The 23,040-nt window shown below is 32.9% G+C and overlaps 5 protein-coding genes and 3 long non-coding RNA genes across 9 annotated transcripts in view; 3 read left to right on the top strand and 5 right to left on the bottom strand.

Annotated features, from left to right (window-relative positions):
• Positions 1 to 2,214: 2,214 nt before the first annotated feature.
• On the top strand, positions 2,215 to 7,803 carry LOC124457736 (DPY30 domain-containing protein 1-like). The gene is made up of 4 exons (XM_047007928.1): positions 2,215 to 2,471; positions 6,276 to 6,473; positions 6,621 to 6,879; positions 7,649 to 7,803. Exons 2-4 carry the CDS (start codon positions 6,327 to 6,329, stop codon positions 7,711 to 7,713), a joined length of 471 nt encoding a protein of 156 aa, XP_046863884.1. The 5' UTR covers positions 2,215 to 2,471; positions 6,276 to 6,326; the 3' UTR covers positions 7,714 to 7,803.
• LOC124457712 (leucine-rich melanocyte differentiation-associated protein-like) lies at positions 3,641 to 6,140 on the bottom strand. The gene is made up of 6 exons (XM_047007910.1): positions 5,846 to 6,140; positions 5,271 to 5,371; positions 5,041 to 5,167; positions 4,731 to 4,870; positions 4,432 to 4,558; positions 3,641 to 4,171 (listed from the first exon to the last, which is right to left on the bottom strand). The coding sequence occupies exons 1-6, from the start codon at positions 5,882 to 5,884 to the stop codon at positions 4,004 to 4,006; spliced, it is 702 nt and encodes a 233-aa protein (XP_046863866.1). The 5' UTR covers positions 5,885 to 6,140; the 3' UTR covers positions 3,641 to 4,003.
• LOC124457765 lies at positions 7,467 to 9,403 on the bottom strand. The gene is made up of 2 exons (XR_006952785.1): positions 9,093 to 9,403; positions 7,467 to 7,709 (listed from the first exon to the last, which is right to left on the bottom strand). It is a non-coding gene; the product is annotated as an uncharacterized LOC124457765 (long non-coding RNA).
• Positions 9,181 to 14,952, top strand: LOC124457758. Its single transcript, XR_006952776.1, has 3 exons — positions 9,181 to 9,227; positions 14,224 to 14,493; positions 14,843 to 14,952. It is a non-coding gene; the product is annotated as an uncharacterized LOC124457758 (long non-coding RNA).
• Positions 10,058 to 23,040, bottom strand: part of LOC124457596 (zinc finger protein 503-like) — a 28,840-nt gene continuing 15,857 nt past the window's right edge. The window contains exons 3-4 of one of the 2 annotated variants that reach the window (XM_047007822.1): positions 12,120 to 12,394; positions 10,058 to 11,889 (exon numbers count right to left, since the gene is read on the bottom strand). In XM_047007822.1, the coding sequence (XP_046863778.1) occupies positions 10,579 to 11,889; positions 12,120 to 12,394 (1,586 nt within the window). In that variant the 3' untranslated portion in view covers positions 10,058 to 10,578. Of the gene's footprint in view, positions 11,890 to 12,119; positions 12,434 to 23,040 lie in introns of those variants that run through there. The other variant, XM_047007828.1, reaches the window with a different exon arrangement.
• On the bottom strand, positions 16,033 to 17,546 carry LOC124457725 (biogenesis of lysosome-related organelles complex 1 subunit 2-like). Its single transcript, XM_047007916.1, is given in 5 exon segments — positions 16,033 to 16,426; positions 16,821 to 16,925; positions 17,006 to 17,029; positions 17,032 to 17,124; positions 17,261 to 17,546. Coding segments are annotated over 5 exon segments (471 nt in total). The 5' UTR covers positions 17,472 to 17,546; the 3' UTR covers positions 16,033 to 16,388.
• On the top strand, positions 16,323 to 17,319 carry LOC124457772. Its single transcript, XR_006952789.1, has 2 exons — positions 16,323 to 16,459; positions 16,535 to 17,319. It is a non-coding gene; the product is annotated as an uncharacterized LOC124457772 (long non-coding RNA).
• LOC124457745 (E3 ubiquitin-protein ligase RNF181-like) lies at positions 17,797 to 19,735 on the bottom strand. Its single transcript, XM_047007935.1, has 7 exons — positions 19,542 to 19,735; positions 19,166 to 19,210; positions 18,788 to 18,873; positions 18,650 to 18,687; positions 18,496 to 18,570; positions 18,335 to 18,409; positions 17,797 to 18,257 (listed from the first exon to the last, which is right to left on the bottom strand). The coding sequence occupies exons 1-7, from the start codon at positions 19,628 to 19,630 to the stop codon at positions 18,198 to 18,200; spliced, it is 468 nt and encodes a 155-aa protein (XP_046863891.1). The 5' UTR covers positions 19,631 to 19,735; the 3' UTR covers positions 17,797 to 18,197.

The raw sequence follows: 23,040 nt of genomic DNA, 5'->3' as shown, positions 1-23,040 counted from the left end.
TCTTTTGTTTACATATACATATGAGAATTGAATCAATATATAATAAAGTTATTGTCTTATAGCTTTCTGAAGTTATTATCATTGCCATCTATGGTATCATCTCATATTAACGTTTATGGCGTGTATTGACTCAAGATTTCCTTCTTTATAACAAAAATACATTTGATGATCTAGAATTACAAAGTAGTCGTTACCGTTCCTAATGACTGGTATTGACGTATAGAATTTAAATTAATTTAAAAAAGTGAGAAAATTGGAATCGCACCTATAACCTTTGAAGGAATTTTTTCCCTGTAGTTGTGTTATGGTGTTTCTACATGAAAATAAAGCCATGTGCACGTGTATGGTTGTGTACATTGCGAAAATTGGTGGAAAACATAGTTCTTTGCTCAAAATTTACAGATATAGGGCATGAGAATCACACGTTGTTCCCACAGTGATGCGTCGTGTAAAGTACATCACGTACATGACAAATTCTTTTTATATAACAATAACTATTTGATCATCGTTTAATATTTCCATAACTGTACTTGGCAAAATGCTTTTTCAACTTTTTTTCTTTTTATTCGTAGAAAATAAGAATGACTTTGTTGACCATAATCATTTTAGCTATTTACTCAAAAATATGATCGATGATCGAGTTTTTGAAATAGCTCACGTGTTTGTCAGTTCATTTTTGCTCACGTCTAATCCATGTATCAATTTCGAGTCATCCGTTAAAACCATTATATGTTCTAAATATTCGAAGCCGGAAATTTTTGAAAAATCTCCTGGGATGATATTTAAATCGTCATGGAGAATTAAAGACCTGCGTACGATGAAGTAATTACTGTTGCCTTATTTTATAAGTACCGTGTTTAGTTTGTTGGCTTTTTCTTGAAGCACAATGTATTATAGAATGCATTATGTAATTTATAACAAATATTAGTGTTCCTAATTGCATTCTAACACAAATTCTTGAAAAATCTATCATTTCAAGGAAACGAAGAGATTTCCCTGATTTTATTCGCATTTCCGGTGGTAGCGCAAACAACTAATGTCTCTTTCTGTCTTTTTACTTAATGGCGATTTATCATCAAGTAAAGAAGATTTAACTGAAGGTGTTGTTTTTTTCAAACATCACAAGGATTACGAGTTTACAGTGACTACTTTAGGTGTACGAACCAGGCATTCATTATATAAATGTTATTCTTCTATTTCCTTCGTATTAGATTTTGGATGAACAACAATTACAAACTAAAGTACAAGAAGAATACATGAACAAGATTTTTCTTTTGTTAAAAAGTGTATCAAAGTATCTTCTTTTCAAGGAATGATGTATTTTTAATAATATGAGTTTCGACATGTTCTTATTCATGTATTTGTGCAGTTTAAAGTCAATAGTTTTGTAGTTGAACTATTCTGTAAAGTGTCCATTGATAGCAGAAGTCTTGTTTTCTTTGGAAGTTGGAACTAAAATTTTCCATTGCAAATTATATACTCGCGCGATCTTATAAAAGCACAGTTCAAATTATCTGGCTTAGCAAAATAAAGTGTATGCTTGTCTGATTTAAATAGTACATCGTTTTTTCAATCTTGGATTACTTAAATGTTAGCCACGATCTAAGAGGATTTTTTCAGTATTTGTATGTTACTTTTAAACATACATAGTCACGTGCTTTTAAAAACTAAAGTATATAACGGTAACTTCAAACAACGTAAGTATTTTGATTCAACGTTTTGACTTTATTTAGTCATCGTAATCAAATGCTCACGTTATTTGTTGTTACCGTTTTTATGTATTTTATTAAAATACTCCGTGGTTCTTGAAAAAATTTCTCGTCAATATGTTTTGTGAATGATTTCAATCAAGAAATTGCATCAATTTACATGCAATATTTATATTAAACGTGTGTTATGTAACCTTGAAGGTGAAACCAGGGCTGTTAGTCATTGATGTATAGTAATGTCGATAATTGGGAGTCATGTATATTTATATTTATATGTGCAGTTCATGATATGCTGTATCAAGTTTCTTTGAATTGTATTGTGCTACAGACTATACAATTGTGTATGTAAAAACTGTGTTTGTAAAGTGAGGATAAAAATCTGCGATAAAATAATAGTGATTTTTTGGAGAAAAATGAATTAAGTTGTTTTATATAGCTACTGTTTTGACATTTTACTCTGTTGTTTAACATATTTAAAGACACAGTAAATTTCATTGTTTTATAGGTTTTTGCCGAGTGTAATACATACCAAAACACAATAATTGGTTTGTATTTACGTGAAGAAAACATTGAAAAAAGGAGAACTTCAAGACGTCAACTTACTTTTGTTGTTGTTGTAATTGCCCTGCGAATGGTGAGAAGGATTTGTTTGATGAAATAAAAACGTCATTTATCATAAATAATTTTGGAGGACTCAAGATGGAACAGTAATACAAAGGTAATAGTTACTTGGAGGACTCAAGATGGAACAGTAATACAAAGGTAATAGTTACTTGATTTATCAATAACATGTGGCAATTCCAAGAAACGGTACACTAAGATCTTTCATTTTTATTTTCATACTTTTCTATGATTTGTCTTGTTTTGAACGTTCTTCTAATACGTGTTAACAAGTTTACGTATTCGTTTTATCGAAAACGCATCATTTGATCCTCGTTCATACTATCGTTTGCGGTACGTTTCCGACCGTCCATACTACACACCGAGAAATCTTTAATGTAGACACATATTGAGCAATTTTGCTCATGCTAAAGAGAACTTTAGTTAACACTAGTTTCTGAAACAAAATTGTCCCACTTCGTGCTTTCAAGCAAAATCTTTTGGTTACCAAGTTTCAACTTTTCACAAGAGCAGTCCTTCAGCCAGTTAAGGGTCGGTAGAAAAGCCATCATTAAGTTTTGCTGTCGAAGTTAATCAAAGTATGCAATTTGCGACTTCCAAATTCTTATATTTTGTTAATTATATTTTCATGAGTAACTTCATACCAAAGTTTGAGACCAACACAACAAAAAGATCGTCAGAAAAAGAATTGGGATTGTTCCCTAGGCACAAAATTTTTGTAGGTCAATGGTTGGGATTTGTGGTATTTCGTGCAAGATTTTTAGTCTTTAAAAAATTATAGATGGGGCTTGGACCCTCCCCCCTCCCCACAGTGTCTGCCACTGCTTACGTCGGAGGTAATGGACCCATTTCCCTCCCACAGTGTCCGCCACTGCTTACGTCTGAGGAAAGAAAGATTGAAAAGTTTAGTGAACGTAAGGCATTTTTTGAAACCGACGACTGTCGTTAAAAACGTTGCGAATGTTTGAAAAAAAATTTGCAAAATTAAAAATGTAGAAAGCCCAAGAGAATTAAGGTTCGCTTGTATCGTTCGCCAAAGAGATGTAAAGAGCGTCAAATTAAAACGCTGCCTAAAAATTGCGTAGGAAGGTATTACGTGTGTATCTTTATAACAACATATTGATACACTTCAGGAAGGGTTAGATAAAGTAACTACCTAGGCATCAGCCTTTGACTCGACACCACTGACTCCGTAAACCTGTAATGCATACTCAAAAAGGCCACCAACTTAAGATTATTTCATCCAATAAAATAATCATGATCTACTTAAATTACTGCAGGTAAATTCAATGATCAAGAAATAGTCAGAATAAACCATTAAACAATTTCTTATATTTAAAAGTTATCCACTGCATATGTGTGCCTTATTACTAATATCATTCATTTATACAACAATACTTTATATCTAAGTTTCAAGGTAAGATAACTTTTGTACTAACTACTTTTGCATTGTAAAAGTTTGTTTACACTCAACTGAAGACAGTTGAGTTGAATGAGACAGAAGAGTTGGCTCTATAATATATTACAAAACAAGTTTTTCTTTTTCATTTTGGGTTACCAATAATCAAGAACAGATTCATTACTCAGTATCCAACAAATTAGAAGTTGAGTGAGTTTTTATGCATTAGTCAAGTCTATCTTTAAATTGCAGAATGTGTAACGCAAATTTGTCTTCACAAATCATTATTCCTTATAAATCTATTACCTTCTGAATGTTTACCAATGTAAACATAGCGCATACGACCATACGTACCATGGTGATCACCAGCATTTGTAAGAACTGGTGGCAATGGTGAGTAGATGCTGTCTTTCTCAGCCTTTCCTCTTTTATTCCCATTTATCTGAAGAAAAGTCATGAAAAAACTAAATAGTACGAAGAAAAAACCTAACAAAATTGCTACATACACAGCATATTACATCCGTCAGGAAAATAAATAGCAAATATATAATAAAAGAGACATTAAGATGAACGTACAGGAAAAGTCAACAGACATACAAAATGAAATTTGTGTGAAAAATAGAATATATGAAAAAATACATGGGCACAGATAAATTAAGTAAAGGATAGCTAAAAGCACAGATAGTAAAAATTTATGCTTACATTTTCCTGTCCTGGGGCAACAACTTTCAAAAATCCACCTCGTCGAATTCCCTCCTGTTGTTCTCGCTTTGATACTTTTTTGGAATCCAAGAACTGGAGATCTTGAAGTTTATGGAGCACAAAGTATCTGCAGGAAATCATGTTGAAATACTAATTAATGGCAAGATATCATAATTAGGATTAATTGTAACACACATGGTTTGCATTTTAACATTTAGTATTTAAAGGGATGTGTATTATAATGGTCCTAAGGTAAAACACACCCTAAAATAGTGATGATAAAATGAAACAACAAATACCTGTATCGCTGATAGTCTTCCTCGTCTTTTTCTAAGTCAGACAATTCATTTGGACAGGCTGTATTTCCAAGCAAGCTTAAATATCTCAATGATGGTAGATGTAGCTTGATTTTTTCAAGAAGAGATTCCAAATCTGTTATCTATATTTTCAGGTCAAGGTCTGACTATTTGTCTGGCTATTTTTAACATGAAGAATCATTTCATTTAGATATATTCTACAACATTTCAACTTTAATACAACCTAGCATCATGACATTATTGACACTAATTCAAGTTTTAAGAATTGTAATGCAAAAATGTCTAAGGATACTTTATTTTTGTTCATAGTTAATGTGTGTAAGTGATTTAATACTGGAAAAATAACATTGTCGTCAATCTCATTTCCATCAAGAATAAGTTCTCGTAGTTCAGTAAATCCTTGGATGCCTTCCAAATTTCTAAAATTTGTACAATTAAGAAATGTGCGTAACTTTTATAATACCTTTTGAAACATGAAGTTTGTTAATTATTCAAGTGGATTATGCTATATTTTGTTGTTACCTGAGGCGATTAAAACTTAAATCTAATCTGTGAATATTTGGGCCATATGTTATTCCTAAATCTGGTGGTATGCTTAATATATCTCTTCCCACCATGGATAGCTGGAAAAAAATGATGACAAAGGTGTTTATTTCAAACAAAGAAATCATCAGCATAATTGAAAACAAACATTGGCTATGTTATTGCCATATGACATATCATTCTATTTGATAGCCATAAGTGTACAAAAGAAAGAAGTACTAACACTTGTTTAAACAAGTTTTCATTCACGTGTATGGGAAAGTACAATCATGATAAACATATGATTACCGTGACTGTGTTTTTATATTATATTGTAAATTATACAGCGAATTTTCTCTTAAATCATTGCTAATCATAATTCATAAAATGCAATATTTTGTGTATTATAACATTTTTTTTGACCGAGCCAAATTATTGTTTGTTTTTGGCATACAAATAAATGGCAAACGTTGATTTTCCATTAGGATTTTTATTTATTCATTCATTATTTAGGAAGTTTCTTTGTATTTATGAAAAATCAAGGACAACTACACCTTAGCGTTTAGTAAACATACCTGCGTCCCGTAAACGACATAAACTTCCTCATTTTCCATGATTCATGAGAATCGTCAGTAAAAAAATTTTCGAAGAATCTTTTGCACAAGTAATGATTTGTTGCTTCAAGTAGAAATCTTCGGATAGTTCTCGCGCCAGGACGTTAAGTCACGCAAACCGTCGTAGAAAAAAACTGTCGGAAAATACGAATTATTTAATATTACTGCGACTTGTCGTTCGGTTTAGGCTTTGTTAGCAGCATTTCGTTTCGTGAAATTGATGTTTAGATTTCCATTTTAATGCTAAAAATTTTACATTTATAATTTTGAGAAATTATTATAAGATAGTATGTTTGCCGGTTGTTCACGGACTTTGCCGATGTATCCATAGTAACATCAATCACCAAAGAAATAACGCAAATTGCAAAATTATATTTTTTGAAATCAACAGGAGAATATACCCCGAAAAGTTAACTGAAAATATCGCATCATTTCAATTGAAATGGATTCAGAATATCTGAAGAGGCATGTCGGAAAAGCATTATCTGAAGGTCTTGCAGAAATTTGCTTAAAGAAACCAACTGATCCTATTGAATATTTGGCGTTGTGGCTGAGGAAATATGTTGAGAATGGAGTGTATGATTTTAAGGTAGAGCATTTGTATGATAATTTGCACTTGGGAAAAATTCAATTCTAGTTTTACTTATTATTACATAAAAAATTAAATGTTGTTTGCTTAAGTAGAAAGAGAAAATGAAGTAGCTTAAGCTCAGTATTATTTTTTCATTATACATAGCAAAGAGAAGAGTCCATGCTATTGATAAAAGAACAAGAAATTGCTGAAAAGGAAGCATCTAATCAAGCAAAAATGAGAGAGGAAGCAAAGATACTTGCCCATACAGAAGAAAGTACAAGAGAGACAGCTGAACATGTTGTTATTGACAATGCTTCTCGTATCAACCCAACTGAAGTCAAACAATCTCTTGAGACTGTCACAGAAGTAGAGGGACAAAATATCACTGTGGAGAAACCTCAAAATACTGAAACATTTGGAGGTAATGTAGTGAGAACAAAACTCCTTGAATGTACATATAGCCATTGGAATGATAAAGTTCATCTCCAAAAAGACTTTTACTACATGTGAATTTTTACAAACATGTTATCTCTAATAAAATGTTACCAAGTGAGCCAGTTACTCCGAAAGTAGCACATTTTAAACCAGTTGGTCATTGCCATGACTACCAACTCAAACAATTGATTTGCAGATTGTACATGTGCAGATAGTTCTAATAAATTGTGACTAAGTGAGCTATTTACTACAATATCAGTGCTATTAAATCCACTTGGTCATTTCCATGACCATAAACTTAGACAGTTTGTTAAGACGACTGCACATGCTAAGATGATTTTTTGCACATGCTAAAATTAATTGTGACCAAGCACGCTAGTTACCCCCCAAACCAGTGCAAAAAAATCCAGTTGATTGTAATGAATTCAATTAGTTGGTTGGGCAAGTTTTCAGACACATTTTATTGCCATGTTGTCTGTCTTCAGCTTGCTTCAACAAATGCATTTTAAATTTAAAACTTGTAACATGCATGGTGTACACCCAGTGTGCTTTAAGCTAAGTAGGAACATCAAGCAACAGACATCTACACTGTGTTTATTAAACTTTGCACTATTTTTGGATCCCTAGTTTTAAATTATGATTTTCAAATTTGATGTTTAATAAGTACGTCATACCTTAGTTATAATCAATTAATTGTTTGAAAAATCTAGACTACAAATTTCTTACACCAATGATTTTTGATTTTTTTTCTCAAGAAACTCCATTGGCTCAAATACCAGAAGAAGTCAGCGATACTCATTCTGATGATCCCAATGACTGAAATTGTAAAAATATCACTGATAATCAATAAAATTGTTATTTATAGTTTTCCAAACAAATTTTACAATAAAGCATTGAATAATATTCTAGTTATTGTTTATTGATGTATTCAGTTTCCTTATGTTAGATATTCATCTCATTTTTCAGTGAAAGACATCGAAGAACACAAGCTCGACTCTGTGTCAACTGACTTGTTGAAAATTACCTAAACCAGATATGCTCCAAATATTTGTTGGCTTACCAATTAAAGATAGCGAGTGAAAAACTTTTCTATCTATTTTTAAAGCATTTCATTTCCTGTGAGAAGCAATCATCAAACGAATGATTAGATTGAAAACCGCATGACATAGATAACAACGAAAAATATTAAAATAAATTATACATGTTTATCCAAGGGTAGGATTCTGCTCCATTGAACTCTGGTGATTCGAGCAGACATTGTTATTACATGATGTACCTCTAGGATAGATACAAAGGCAAATTGATCTGTATAAAACAAAGGCACGACTATGAGAAACACGGTATAAATTTCATACAAGAATAATGTCCCCAATATGAATGCGCAACACCTATATGTGATAATTGTTATCTTTGCACGCTAAAATCCTCCATTAATTACTTCAATACTAGAATATTTTTGGCGTAAGTAATTCATTACTGTTAAATTGTAAGAAATATTGCTTTTGTTAATAAGTGCTTTACTATCTCAGACGAAAAAAATTTTAATTTTTAATTTTCATTGATAAAGTTGAAAAATAAATGTAAAAGAATATTGGTAATGTTGGCCTATGTAAAACTGCAATTAAATGAATGACAGAATTTATTGGGGATTCCAAGCTCTACCGAGCAATGTGTCATTTATTGGATCATATTGAACACTACTATGTTTACTATAGTGTTCTCAGCATGGTTCTCAGTTTCGGCTGCGATTTTGACGTCAATCACGTCAAACTCTATTTTGCTACACAACAAGCCCTGTCTCCCTCACGTCGAGCGACTGTTATTACTACAGTTTCACTTCTATAGACGATGTCGAGTACAATGTCGAGGCTTTACAGCTTATTCAATTTATATCCAAACTCTCTAGGTCATGGTTGATATATATCTTAGCAAAATTCTATTAAGTTAACAGTTCATTGCTATGTCTTCAGACTTGTGCCTGAAGATTTAATCATTGTTTGATAAAACGATATGTAGCGTAATCTTGCAATGCGGTTACTCTTATCCATAATTGGAAAATTTGTATTCAAATTTTATATATTAAAAAAACAAGTGTTCGTAAAATATGCTCTCTTTATTTTTGTACGCGCACCTTTACACCTTCAGTATAATTATCATATTTCTCTCCTGATATTAATGTGCTGATTTTATAATCCCCACCTTCAAGATTGACAAATGACCGTAACTTGATTAAATACATGCAGCTGAAATGGTTCTTTTCTTCTTTTGATAGCGATAGTTTGATGATCATGAACTGGATTCAACGAAAATCTGGAATGTCATCATATTTGAAAAGTGAGTTTAAATGAATGTTTACTGAAAAGATGCTATTTTGGGCCTGCCATATTTCGTGCGGCCATGCATTGGTTTATATATATTTAATCAAAGGCATGCTATCAGTTTTGATAAATTGCGATAGTAATCGAAAGAAATAGGCCGTTTATTGAATAACAAAATGACTGTGTAGTGCAGTGACGCGAATGTCGGCATGATTAGAGGACAAATGTCAAAGAGTGATGAATGATGGAGTTTTTAACAAGTTTTCACTCAAAATGAGTGTTGAATGAGGAATGTCTGTTTGCGTCGTGCCGCGCTTTCAAACAAACCCATGTTGAAATTTTTTATCAGTTTTATAAACTTATCACAAAGATTGTTGTCAGTTAATGCGAGCGACATAATGCTCTCGTAGATCAAGCGATATGCCAAGGTCTGCTCAGAAATTTGATAAAATATTTTTAAATATATGTTATTGTGTTTTACTCAAAATGCTGCGCCAAACTTACAACGTAGACGGGACAAAAAAAGAAGTTTATTTTTCGAATATAATTAAAGAGAAAATATAGTGTTGTTTGTCGTTTCCCGTCACTTTGGGTCATATCAGGTCGCACGGTTTAAGCATATGCGTTCTAGTTGTATAGCTAACATTTGGCCTACGTATCTATAGTAAGAACATGCCAATAACATTTCTAAAACTGCTACTGACACAAAGAAAAGAAGTTGTCCTGTGTTTTCATTTTAAACATCAGGTTTTTCTTCATGGTATCGTTTTCATTGTTCTTTGTTTTGCCTAATGCATTGGCGTGTGGATGAAATAAATAATATATTTATGAAAAGCAAACAAAGCATTTAAATTAGAAATCATTTTAATATTTGTCTTTTCGGTACATCTTGGAAGAAATAATTTACATATGTTAATACAAATTCCTACATAAAGATACATTGAATGTTAGCTGCCAGATTTAGTTAAGAAATTCGCCAAAAAAATTTACAATCCTATCAACAATTTTTATCTGCATCATTTGTTGCTGCTATGAGACGGAAAAAGCAGAAAGATTTTTTTTAATGTCAACGACAAATGACAAAAAGCTTTGATATCTTTTATCTAACTTTTAAAAATATAGTTTTGGATCGAATTTTCCACAATTCTAAAACGGGATTATTCTCAACGCAGAAAGAGATAGAAAGAGATATCGAGAAGCGTCGTAAGCCAGAAATAACCGCAAAACTGCTTGATAACAAATCACTCAAAACTATGAGTAATATTTCCCTAATGAGTAAATTTAAGCCGATATCAGTGTGCAATATTAATTCGGACAGGCTATTTTAGGATTTTATTTGCGTATTTTTACACTTCTAAACCATAATCTTAATAAGGCTTGATGGACGATGCATACGGCAGGCTATGCGTGCTTGCATAATGTGACATGGCTGAATGATATGGCGGGGAATGAAAGGCTGGATTAGGCAGAAGATATGGATGATATCTTGCTGTTGAATGGAGTCTTGTGCCTCCGCCAAGTGGTGATTTCAAACCGCAAGGACAACCGGGAATGTTACATGGCGTATGTGCGGAAGTTGATGATGATGAATTAGCAGAACTAGTATGTATTCTTAAGTGTTGAAGAAGCTCTTCTGAAGTTTTGAAATTTATACCGCAGTTTTTCGAATCCTGTACCCAGTTACAAACAAATGGCCCATTTTGATCGTTTTGTGCTCTTAGCATAAATCCAGTATATGGATAAAGATGTGACATGCTTGGCGGGACTGTAGGTAGTGTTTCAGGTATGGGTAAAGATGTAGTCAATCCATCATAGTGATGATGTCCAAAACATGGTGTCCTGCAACCATGGGAAGAAGCGGTTGAAGATGATTTAGGTACCTTGCAGTTTGTACAAAATGGGTCTTGACAGACGGTAGTTAAATACTCTCTATGATAATGAGGGACAGGTTGATGAAATCCTGCTTTCATATCTCCTGTTTGGTTGCAATATCCACAATTACATCTGGAATAGAGCGAATTAGGTCTTGTTGAACTCATTCCAAGTGACTTGATCGGAGATTGAACAGACACAGGCGGTGTCGGGAACATAGGCCGCGTACTTAATGTGGTGGGGGCTAACGACGTAGGTGTAGGTATCATCGTTGGAGTACAATTACCAGTACAGTCAATCTTGAAGCAAGTCGGATGATGATGTGTGTTGGAGGAATTCGGTAAGTCGTAATACACACCACCACAAAAACGGTTTGAGGATGATCCTTGATAATAGCAATGTCCGCTAGTGTCACTCAGGTATGGATACTGAAATCCATGAAAACTTGTTCCTACATGGGGTAATATTTTACTTCGAAAGTGTGGGCTCTTGTTTTGAGTTGAATTATCGTTCGTTGGCGAATCCTTATTGGGTGCCCGAAACCCGACCTTTTCCACAGCAGAGTTACTAACGTCTTTCCCCTCTAAGTGCTTGTACGGTTTGAAAGACGACTTTTCGTCTGCAGTTGTGTGTTTAATGACGACATTTCGATCGTTGCTTGTGATCTTGGGTGAATGTCTTACCGACACAGTGTTATTTGTGACGGCTTCCCTAGTCTCTTTTTTTTCCTCCGTCTTTCCTATGCTGCTGCACGTTGCAGCGAGTAGTGCTAACGGAGATTTTTTCTGTTGTTCACTCGACGAATCCTGTTGGAAAGATGAACTCATTTAGCATGATACAACTCCTCTCACGTAGTGCTTGACTTGTGTATGACGATTAATGCTCGCCGATAGTCCGATGTCTAGCAGACTATGCTATCAACTTTAACAATCTAAGCACATACAAACGCATAAAAACAGGGACGCGCCCCGAATGCGGCCTGTGAAATGCAGATAGCAGCATGTTTGAAATCATTATTGATAGCTGCGATACTTACCGAGATAGTACCAAATGCGTGAACATAGTCTCGAGTCGCGACGCTTTGCGTCAGCATTTGCAACTCATGAAGTGGCACACGTACGCCGGAGGAATGGTGAATGGCTGACGTTTTTGGTTTAAACTCCCTAGACGGTGTAATATCGATCATTATAGCAGCGCGACGCGCACTTCTCTCTGGCTTCCAAACTACGTTTGTGAATGCGGTAGGGCTGGAGTGAAATATTAAATACAGCTTGTCTATAGTGCTGCCGCCACGAGACAATGTGACCCACACTTTACTCACAAGAGATTACAAGCAAATGCCGCCTTCCAATCACGTCGCATCTTTGTCTATATTTCGCCTCTTTATTGGATAATCAACGCGGCGGGGTGGGCTAAGATGTAATTGCAGATAGCGAAATTTGATTGATAGTTATTTCAACAACCAATCAACGCGGCCAAGGTAATTAAGTGTGCATTCGTTCGCTGTGTCATAATGGCCTTATGAATCAATCAAAACGTCAATCATATTCAACGCTATTTTGTCACTCTTTGTTTGCGTTTGAGGTGACTACAAGAGCATTTAAACCCCAACACTTTATTAAGAAGGAGTCAAAAACCTTTGTATGCGCGTCGGTACACAAAGAGCAAGCCGATTGTTTCTACACCCAGTACTGCTGAGTTGCCTCTGGTTCGTTTTCAGACATCGGGCCCCACGCAAGTCGTCTCAAGTGTTCTCTCGGTTTATTGCGATTCTGAATTTGCGGCACCTTTGATCAGTTGACAGCCATCAAAGCTATCTCATCCAACTATCAATCAAGTTGAGCGCATACTGCGTTAAATGAATAAGATAAGCTTTAGCGATGACAGCAAAAACATTTGTGTCAAATATGATAAAATGACTAAAAAATATGAAATTAAAAGTCTACCCAGCATATTGCGACCGTACGTAAGTTTATGTTGGATTGGAGCGCGGACGCAATCAGCAGTTATGTGCTAACATTAGCAAACGATTCTGTTTTCTTAATTTTTCCTCCTTAATGCGTGTATTTTGACGATGAGAATGCTGAAGCGGATTTAACGTGAAAGCTTAATTAGTTTGCGATTTAATAACATGCCTATCACAAACGATAATCATCGTCACGGCGCCTTAACTCCTTTCTTAAAGCAGCCAAGAAATCCTCGGGAATTTCTTATTGCCAATTTTAAAACAAGGACGTATTTTAAAAGCGTCTGAAAAACTGCGTGCGCATAGAGAACTTATGTCACAAAATGAAATATAACACGTTCAAACTAAAAACAAAACAGAAAGATCAAATTTGTTTATGTAGTTTATTGTATTTCGGAAATGCATTTGCTGAAACATGAACCAACTTTTCGCTTTCTTTTTGAATTTTTCGACATTAAAAGGTGAAAGAGAACTTCCTAAAGTTTGTATACATTTTTCAAGGTGTTCTAATGTTTGAATTTCGTCTGGCAGCTGTATAAATGTTATGTCGCAAAAAAATAAGTGTATTTTTCTAGAAGAAGTTGTAAGCTTGCCGCTTTGTTCTGTCTTATAAACTATTTCAAGAAAAAGCCAAGAAAAGGATATTTGGGTTTCATTAAAGGAAATTGAGTGAATTTTGGCGACAATTGTCTGCATGCTTGACAGTTGGGAAGATTAGATAATGGAGCACATGTGGTATTCTACTTTAGATAAGTGCGCTAGCATAAAATTAAAGCAAAAAATTTATTAAACTAAACTTTTTCCCCAGCTTAAATCCACCCAAACCTCTAATGAATACATCAATTTCAACTGTCATTGTTTGACTTTCATTTTCAAATTTTTTCGTAAAAATGTCTCTTTCAAACTTGTAGAAGTTTTGTTTAGACTAAACTATGAAAAGGAATAACCAGCAGTTAAGTTTAGTTTTATTAAAAAAAAAATGAGAAAGAAGACAGTATACCTATCATTTGGTCTTTATTTTTTACAACAAAGAACTGAAGAGATGTGTTTTATTGTTTGGCAATTTCATACTAGGATTATCATATTTTGCTGTTTAAGCGGCTAATCACTGTGTGTCGTATATTCTTCATGCATATAGCATTAAAGGTTGACAGCTTGTTGAAAACAATTATAGATAAGCGATGAAAGGCCGCAACAATTAAACACAATACGCAGTGTTTGTTTTTAATAACGCCCGTCGTGTGATTGACAGCGGTTAAAATGCAGCCAACCAGCGTCCGCCTGACTTACCTGATTAATCGTGTCATGTCCAACTACAGTAAACTGTCGGGCGAGTCGTGATTCGTGGAAAATTCATGTTGAAGGCTTGTAAGCGTGGTACGCCGATCACGATGGCAATGATGACTATGGCAATGTAAGCAACTTTTTACCAGTAAAAAATTGGGTAAGCAACTCGTTCTGACGCATTCTATATTTATCGTGCTTTTCACAATTTCAGTCGCAATTTCTTTGCTTTAACATGGAATTCTTCAAAGACGTAACAATGCTCTTTTTTTCACTTAAAACAGTGATCAATATTGTTATCTGGAACAAAAAGGTCGTTGATTACAGTGATTAGTAAGAGTTATTGTGATCGTACAGACTGATTGTTTACAACAGCCTTTCTTTCGGTTCTTTTCGTAGAGTACAAATATTACTAGACATCTCGTTAATTCCAGTGGACAAATATTCTATGGATATCTGTATAATGTATGTTATTACTGTATTATAATATATGCATGTTTTGTATTTAGCAAAAGCTCAAAAGTCTCTCCTTCCACGTCCCACGTCAAACATTGAAGTATGTCACTTAACAAGTAATTAAAGTGTTGACAGGTTTGAGTGGCTACCCACATTATGTTTACACTGCGGTATGGCAGAATTAATTGTTTAGTTTAAAGCGTGTATGATTTGGCTTGATCATATCTCATAAGATACGACATTCTATGTAAACAATGCTGAATCGCGGCGTTCTCGGCTTCTTTGATCATTCACAGGAATCGTAAATTAATAGCGTTATCTTACGTACAATGATTGTCAGTTAGACGTTGTCCTGCCGAGGAAAAGCACACCGCTCGAGCGCTGTTTAATTTCCAACCCAGTGATGGTTTCGAAAGCAAGCAAGCCGAAGGCTGTTTTCCATTACACACAATCGTTCTACATTTTGCCAAAGAGTTCCTTTAGTGTTCAATCATTTCAAGCTTATGGATGATCAAATATAAATTTTCGTACGCGATAAAATTCGTCAAACGGTTTTGAAGGAATTTAGAAATTAGAACTGTCAATTTTTGGAAGACAGTCCTCAGTATTATTTGTGAGACAATACAGGGATCTTCCGTAGCTCGTTAATTAAATTTGTATCGGAGAAACAAATGATTTACAATTTCTTTTCCACTGTATCGGAAAGTTCAGTCGACAGGCGTTGTTTTTCATCAAAGAAATTTCTATTCATTATGGGAATCACTGAAAAACATCGCTGATTTTTTTAAGAGAACAATACCGTGAACAACTTTCATGAACAATACCAAATTTTTAGAAAGAAGAAAACATCTGCTAAGTCCCGGAAAAGTTTTATCCGGGGTTTTCCACAAATCTATGAAACTATTCAAAAAATTTATCTAAAACTTGCAAAAGAAAGTACGATAGCCCCATTTTTGGGAAAACCAATTGCCCGGGCAAAAATTGCAATTCAAATGAAATGCTACCATAAAGTACTAACTTTCAGACTAAACTTAAAATACGACATACTTCCCATAACCCCACCGGACTCAAATGAAATGCTACCAAAAGTACTAACTTTCAGACTAAACTTAAAATACGACATACTTCCCATAATCCCACCGGACTCAAATGAAATGCTACCATAAAGTACTAACTTTCAGACTAAACTTAAAATACGACATACTTCCCAGAATCCCACCGGATTCAAATGACGTCAGTTTTGTAATGCAAAAACAAGTTTATAATTTTCAAGGAACACATGACGCACATAACAATCAAAATGTGCTTATGACACCACTACAGCATACAAAATTGTACATTTTATTAAGTTGAACATTTTTTTCCTGCACAAAACTTTTATATAAGTTACATTTTTCTTATTGCATGCAAAGATTTTCTCTCTTTCGTACAAATAAGTATGTGAAGGTTGAGTTGCAATTTGTTGAATGTCTTTGAAATCAATAAAATTTTCTTTCTTTGCCTTTTACTGCTTACATTTATGACAATAAGACATTAACATTTTCAATATAAATTAAATTTAGTTAAATACTTCGTCACAAGTTCCATTGATTGACATACCTATGATGAAGCTTTTTCTAATTTCTTGAACCTTGCTTCTGCAATGAGTGAAGATCAGCAGAATTAAACAAGTAAAACTTACACATGGAAAATGTACAATCCAAGTTGGTGGAGGACTGGAACTGAGTTTAATGTTTTTTCTCTAGTTACACAATTGGTCCCAGAAGTCTTATCAGTGTCTCAAAATGCAGGAAATACATCCACAAAAGTCAATGTTTTGTTCTAACTTGTAATAGCCTTATTGTGTGTGACCACATTTTGTCACTTCTGAAGGTGAAGGTTTCCCTGACAAGGAATATTGCTTTTTGGCCAAAACTATAGACAAGTTCAGAAGTCAACAACAAAAAATCTGTCCAGCTAACTTTGAAATTAAAACTCTTCGTTATCAAACATTACTAAAGGGCCATGTTTTTCACAAGTGACAATGCATACCTAACTCTTTTGTGTACATGTCTAGTTTGATAGCTGCTTCTTCTAAATTTGCAACACTTGCATCTACTTTATCAATCATTTCCATATATGGTTTCAGATTTTCGTCTAAATGTAAGGTTGTATTTTAGCGAATAGTCAAAACATACAGTCTTATTATGTCTTAATTCTTATATCAAGACACTTACATTTAACATTAATTTGTTCCATTTTGTTATCAAACCTTTAGTGACATTATCCATTTCCATATATTTCTGTGTCGTCAAACGATTCAGCTTTTGTAATAAATCATAATCGTCCAAGGAAGCTAAACATGTTAATATGACTAATTTATCAATTACCAGAAACGAATACTTTTAAAATCAAATTCAACATTGTAGTTATTGTTATTGATAACTTGTTGTCGTCTATGTATCTAAACTTTATCATTAAGATGAACAAACCATTTAATTCGCCTTGTAAATATTCAGTTATCGTTTTGAACATATCTTGACATGATTTATTCAAGTCTTCTGAGGAATCTACCTCTTGTTTAGATGTTGAAACTCCAGCATTTTCACTTAAAGCAGTCACCATTTCGACTAAATTATTATCTCTAGTTGAATTGCTAGAGCTCGTTTGTTCTACTGAAACAGTTTCACCGGCTTCTGCCATTCTTAAGGCTTGCAGTTAAATGTACTAACTATGAACTACACACAAATTAGTCGCCATATTGTTTTTCAGACTCAGCAATCTTAATACTGATCTTAATCCAAGCAAGTCTTAATTCAATATATTGTGTTTCTGGTTTATCAAGTTATAAATCAGAAACCCATGGATTAAATTAACCATTGCTTTTCATCATTTTTCACTTACTTTAACAAACACTAGACATATTTAAAACTATTCACAGGGATATCAAGACAAAGTTATCGAAAAGCTCTATGTCACACTTGTATATGAGATCAACATAATCCACTTATCAATTTATGGAAATCTGTTTGTCTTTGTTCATAATCTACCCATTTATTAATAATAAATGTTAAATCATATTGTACAAATCAGTTATATTTATTCTTCCCAAAATTATTGTTTAAATCCAATAAAAAACTTTCCTACTTTGGCACATTATCCTACCATTAACTTTTTATAAGGAAAATATTCTATTATTCTTATACCTTGCTCAAACTTATTTTTGTTTGAGAACTTTTTGAAAAAGTAAATGTTTTTTTCAGGCTAATTCTTTAAGCTGATTGTTTTTAATCAAAGTTGTCACAAGCAAATATTTACAAATCCATCCATGTCAGTAAATGGTGTGGTAGACTGGTAACTAGAGTGATTAAATGCAATCACATCACGGTTTCATTTTAAAGTTACTATAAGGAGTTTTGTTATAATAATTCAGCAATACATTCCAGCATGTAATGATTTGACACGTAAAACATGTTGCCTTGCTCTTTCCTAAACATACAAAATATATCATCAAATTAACCATAAGTTTTTTATCAAAGCACTCAAAAGTTTAAAATTCATCATACTTTTTCCAAACGTACAGTTTCATACTCGGGTTCATCAGTGGGCAATTCATAACGGCAAACTGGACAAGAGTTAGTCTGTGGAAAATAAAATATAAAATATTTTTAATCAAAACTTATTCAATCTTTCATAATGAGTTTGTAATGTTTTCACACATCATAACCTGTTCCAGCCAACGCATAATACAAGTTTCATGAAACTTGTGATCACATGGCAATTGAACGTACATTTCTTCTTTCTGTGAATGAAAAATGTAAGTAGATACTAAAAGTTCCTGGAGTTAAATTAATAAAATTTAGCTATGATTATGTTGACACCTCATACTTTTCCAAGCAAATAGGGCAAGGCAACTTTCCTAAAAATTAAAAAAATATTAGGCAATTTTCATTTTGCCTTACATTTAATACAAATTAATGTTAGTGAGTTTGCTTTATGATTGCTGTGATCTTCAATACCTATGGCTGTGTTTCTTGATTGTTTCTTAGGTAATTGTTTGACCACTCTCTTTGATGCTGGTGGACCTTTAAGATCTTCAGTAAAGCTTGAGATAAAACATAAATAATCATTATAATCATTGTTTCAAGCTTATTCATACTAGCAACATAAAGTCATGAACTTGGATTGAAGGCTCTTTTCTTTAAACATTTACAGTTATAAAAATAAGTTCTTATAAGCAGTATTTCATGTTGCCTTGTGTTATTTTTTTCACACAAGAGTATGGTTACTGATCTGTGCTTCTATTTGCATAGAGGAACAAAATTTAAAGACAGAACATAGATCCTTTTTAAACATAAACAGTAATCATGATATTTATCTTGCCAATTTATTTTTACCTGTCTATATCATTATCAATGAGTCCTTCACCTTGCATAAACACTCTGAAATTTTTTATGCATAAAACATAATAAAGTTAATAAGTAGAAAAAATATAGTACCAATGATTTGACATAATGTAAAAGTGGCAAATATTGCAAATAAAATGTTCATTTAATGATTTTATATTCAATATTTGAGGAAACAAAAGGAGACAAAATATGTTCAATCAACAGGATAAGAAATATATAAGGTTGTTTTATTTCGATATCATCATGTTTTTGTCATTATAAAATAAAGTAACCATAAATGTAAAACCATATAGAACGTATATAAAGCTTTCATATAAATGGTTATGATTTTAAGGTAGCATAATTCAAATTTTTGAAATTTTACCTGGCCAGCGTAAGAAGATCTGTATTATAATCATGATTATAATTTTCTCTTTCGTCTTCACTACAGTTATGTTCATCAAAATAAGACATTTTTTCCTTCTTTGAAGTTTAAACTACACTTATAAAAACGAAAAGAGGTCCCAGGCAGCCACCAGTAAGTTCGTTAAAAGATTTAGTTATTCTTACATAATCATAATATTGACATGTAAATTATCCAAGCTGCTACGTCATAGTTCTTTCACCTGCTTTTTCAATTTTCTTTTTTTGTTATGGTTTTTGGTTTTTGTTTATGAAAAATACCACTGAAAAAGCCAAATGAAACGTTATAAAATGGAATTGATCCTCTTGAACTTACACCAAATAATGGATCATGTCGCTGTAAATTTTTTCCTTAACAAGGCTGGCAAATACCCTACCAATTATGAAGTGAAAGTCATCCCAAAAGCTAGCTGTTTCTTCGTTCGTGTGCTATTAAAATAATTTTAGATAAAGGCTGTCTATTGTCACAGGGTCATGCATTCCTGTATTTCCCCCTCTATCAAAAAATTTCGCATGGAAAGGGCGTTTGTGAATTTTTGTTCACAGTTCAATGGATAAACATGTTTTTCGGATAAAATCGACCTCAATCATTGTTATTGCTGTTTCCTATTTCTTTATCCATCATTCCTAGACTTTTTTTATCCTATCGTATCGTTATATGTCGTAATTGGTCGCAATCGTATCTATCACCTGTGACCTGCCCACTATGGCCTATGTAATAATAGCCTGCAAACAGGCAGCAAAGCTCAGCTTGTTTATTCTTGTTCCTCAGATTCTACATTATAAACCAATAAGCGTTCGTTATTTTCTCCATCTCGCCCGACTGCGGTGCGCGCGCAACGGAAGTTGCATTTCGTTGAAACTCACAAAATTCTATCGGGATTTTGTGTGATGGCATCAGTTATTTCTACTATAAACGGCGATAATACACCAAGAGCAAGCTCAAGAATGGCTGACGAAGGGTAAGGAATATGTTTTTTTATATTTTTGTTGGTGTAATATGTTATTTATGCATTAAAAAGGACAATTTAAGCCACTTTTACTTTGATATTTTGACGTTGATCATTTTCACATCGCTATATAAAATTCGAATAGTTTCAAAGACAATCCTAGGAACTATAATCTGATGTACACTGAGTAATTTCTGAAACCTCCATCAGTCTTTAACATGTGTAGATTAGTAAAACGTCTTGGTGGATGATTTTACTGTCCTTTTAATCTTTTATTTTGCAGGAAGTTATTTGTGGGCGCTCTGAGCCGGGAAACAACAGTCGGTAAGTAAAAGTTAAAATTTAACTTCTTCTACTTTGCTTTTTATCTGTAATTTTTAGTCAATCGCTACATTCCTTCCTTTTTTTTATTGTATTTAAAAGGCCTTTTAACTGTTTAACTTATAATATTATTGGCATCACTTTCATTACGAATAGAAATTCTTACGTAAGTATGTTATTGTGATTTTCGACTAGAAAGTCTCAGGGCTTACTTCTCAATTTATGGCGAGGTGGTGGATTGTAACGTAAAAATTGACCAAATAACGAAAAGACCAAGGTAAGCTGTTCAATGAAAATTTTGTTATTTATTTGAGCAAGTTGTACAGTTATAATTTCTTTTCTTTCTATGAAAATGTTGACAGTTTATGAACACGTGACTTGCAATAAATCGTCCATTACTTTCGATTTGCTTTTGAATTGATAACATCCGGTCTAAAATTCGTCAATTTTAACATTTTTGTACACATTTGATTTCTCATGGCTGAAGTCTAGATTATTCTAACTTAATAGGAACTAGAAATCGTTGTTTCCTTCTTTCTTGAACATTTTTTACCTGTTTTCACATTTGCACAATCATTCCTGTAACAGTAGGATTCCTGTTTCTGATGATTTTGGAATGTTCATAAGACCTAATATTTATAGTTTTGTGTTAGAGAAATGAATGTATCCATTTGTTTCAAATCTCTCTTGTTAATCTTTTGACAACAGAGTTTACATTGTTTAGACATGTCTGCATAAGAGATGTGATTCTTAATATTAGTCAATTATTTTTAACTAGCTATGTTGTAAATTATCTACATTCATCTTTAGCTTTAAATATGCATGATTGGATATCTAAGCAATTTTTTTATTGTTTATTCTTATCTGAAATGTTTTAGACAGTAGGAAATATTCATTAAAGTATTTAATGAATGTCTGACAATATAAAAAAGAATTTCAAGGTCTTGGTGAATCAGATTATACAAAAATCTTCAATCATTTGTTAAAATTAAGATAAATTACAAACATTTGTTAATCATCAATTTTTATCAACTATTTTGTAATTTATGCTTCTCTAATCTAAATTGGAAACATGTTTTTTATGCTTAATTTAAATCCAACAGTTTCCTTTAATCCTTTGATATGTGCTTAGTCCAGAACCAATATATCTTTTGTTATTTGATTTTGTTGGTGGAGCATATTTTTGTGATTTGAATAAAGATTGCTGTATACTTTTTGTTAAAACTTATTTGTTATGACTGTAATTGAAACCCAAAGCAAATTGCTAATACCATATATCAATAACTACTGGCAATATTTCACTGTAGCCAACATTCCAAAATCTCAGAATGTATAATGATAATTGCAAAATCCCATGACTAATATGTAACATTGTGATAATGTAATGTAAACATATATTTGTTCAGCAGTGTTTAACTGATCATAACAAAGTGTAGCGACATAGATACATGACACTGTGTGACAATCATAAAGCTGTAGCAAAAGTGTCTTGATATTACACTTTTGCATTATTATCTTGCTGTGTCTTTATTGATATTGAGTGCTCTATTACTTCATTATCGTTGATTTACACTGCACATTCTTTACACAAAAGTATGTCTCTACATTATTTCTCTATATTTTACATTTTTTTATAATTTTATAGAGGATTTGGGTTTGTGCAATTTAAAGATCCTAGTAGTGCACAGAAGGTTTGTGTTTTTACTTTTTGTTTTGTTTTGATTACTTGGTATATAGTGTTTATTTGTAAATTATTTGTTAGGTATTAGATGAAGGTCCTCATGTTATCGATGGAAAGAAGGTATTTAGTGTGAAGCTAACATATGTGCAATGAATGTTAAATTTTGTACAGAGCACATCTCAACCACAAAGTAAAAGTTAATGTTCTCTCATCTTCCCATTTTTGTAGCATTAGTTTGCATTTTAAGTAAAAATGCATCATTGTATATTTTTATTTTAAAGGTTGATCCAAAAAGCTGCGCCACAAGGAGGAAAGGTATCAATACTTAATTCTTTATTATGAATAAGAACAATCTCCTTTTTTGTGAAACCAATGTAAAACTATTTTTTGCTTGGCATTTATATAAGATCATACCAAATAACAAAAAAGTGTGTATATGTGATTTTATACTTTTTGTCAGTTACATATTGCTGTGTTCCCGACAAATGGACAATATTTTGTTTGTAACA

This window comes from Xenia sp. Carnegie-2017, unplaced genomic scaffold, assembly GCF_021976095.1.
Source record: "Xenia sp. Carnegie-2017 unplaced genomic scaffold, XeniaSp_v1 HiC_scaffold_13, whole genome shotgun sequence".
Taxonomy (NCBI): Eukaryota; Metazoa; Cnidaria; class Anthozoa; order Malacalcyonacea; family Xeniidae; genus Xenia; species Xenia sp. Carnegie-2017.
This window is presented reverse-complemented; position numbering and strand designations above follow the sequence as displayed.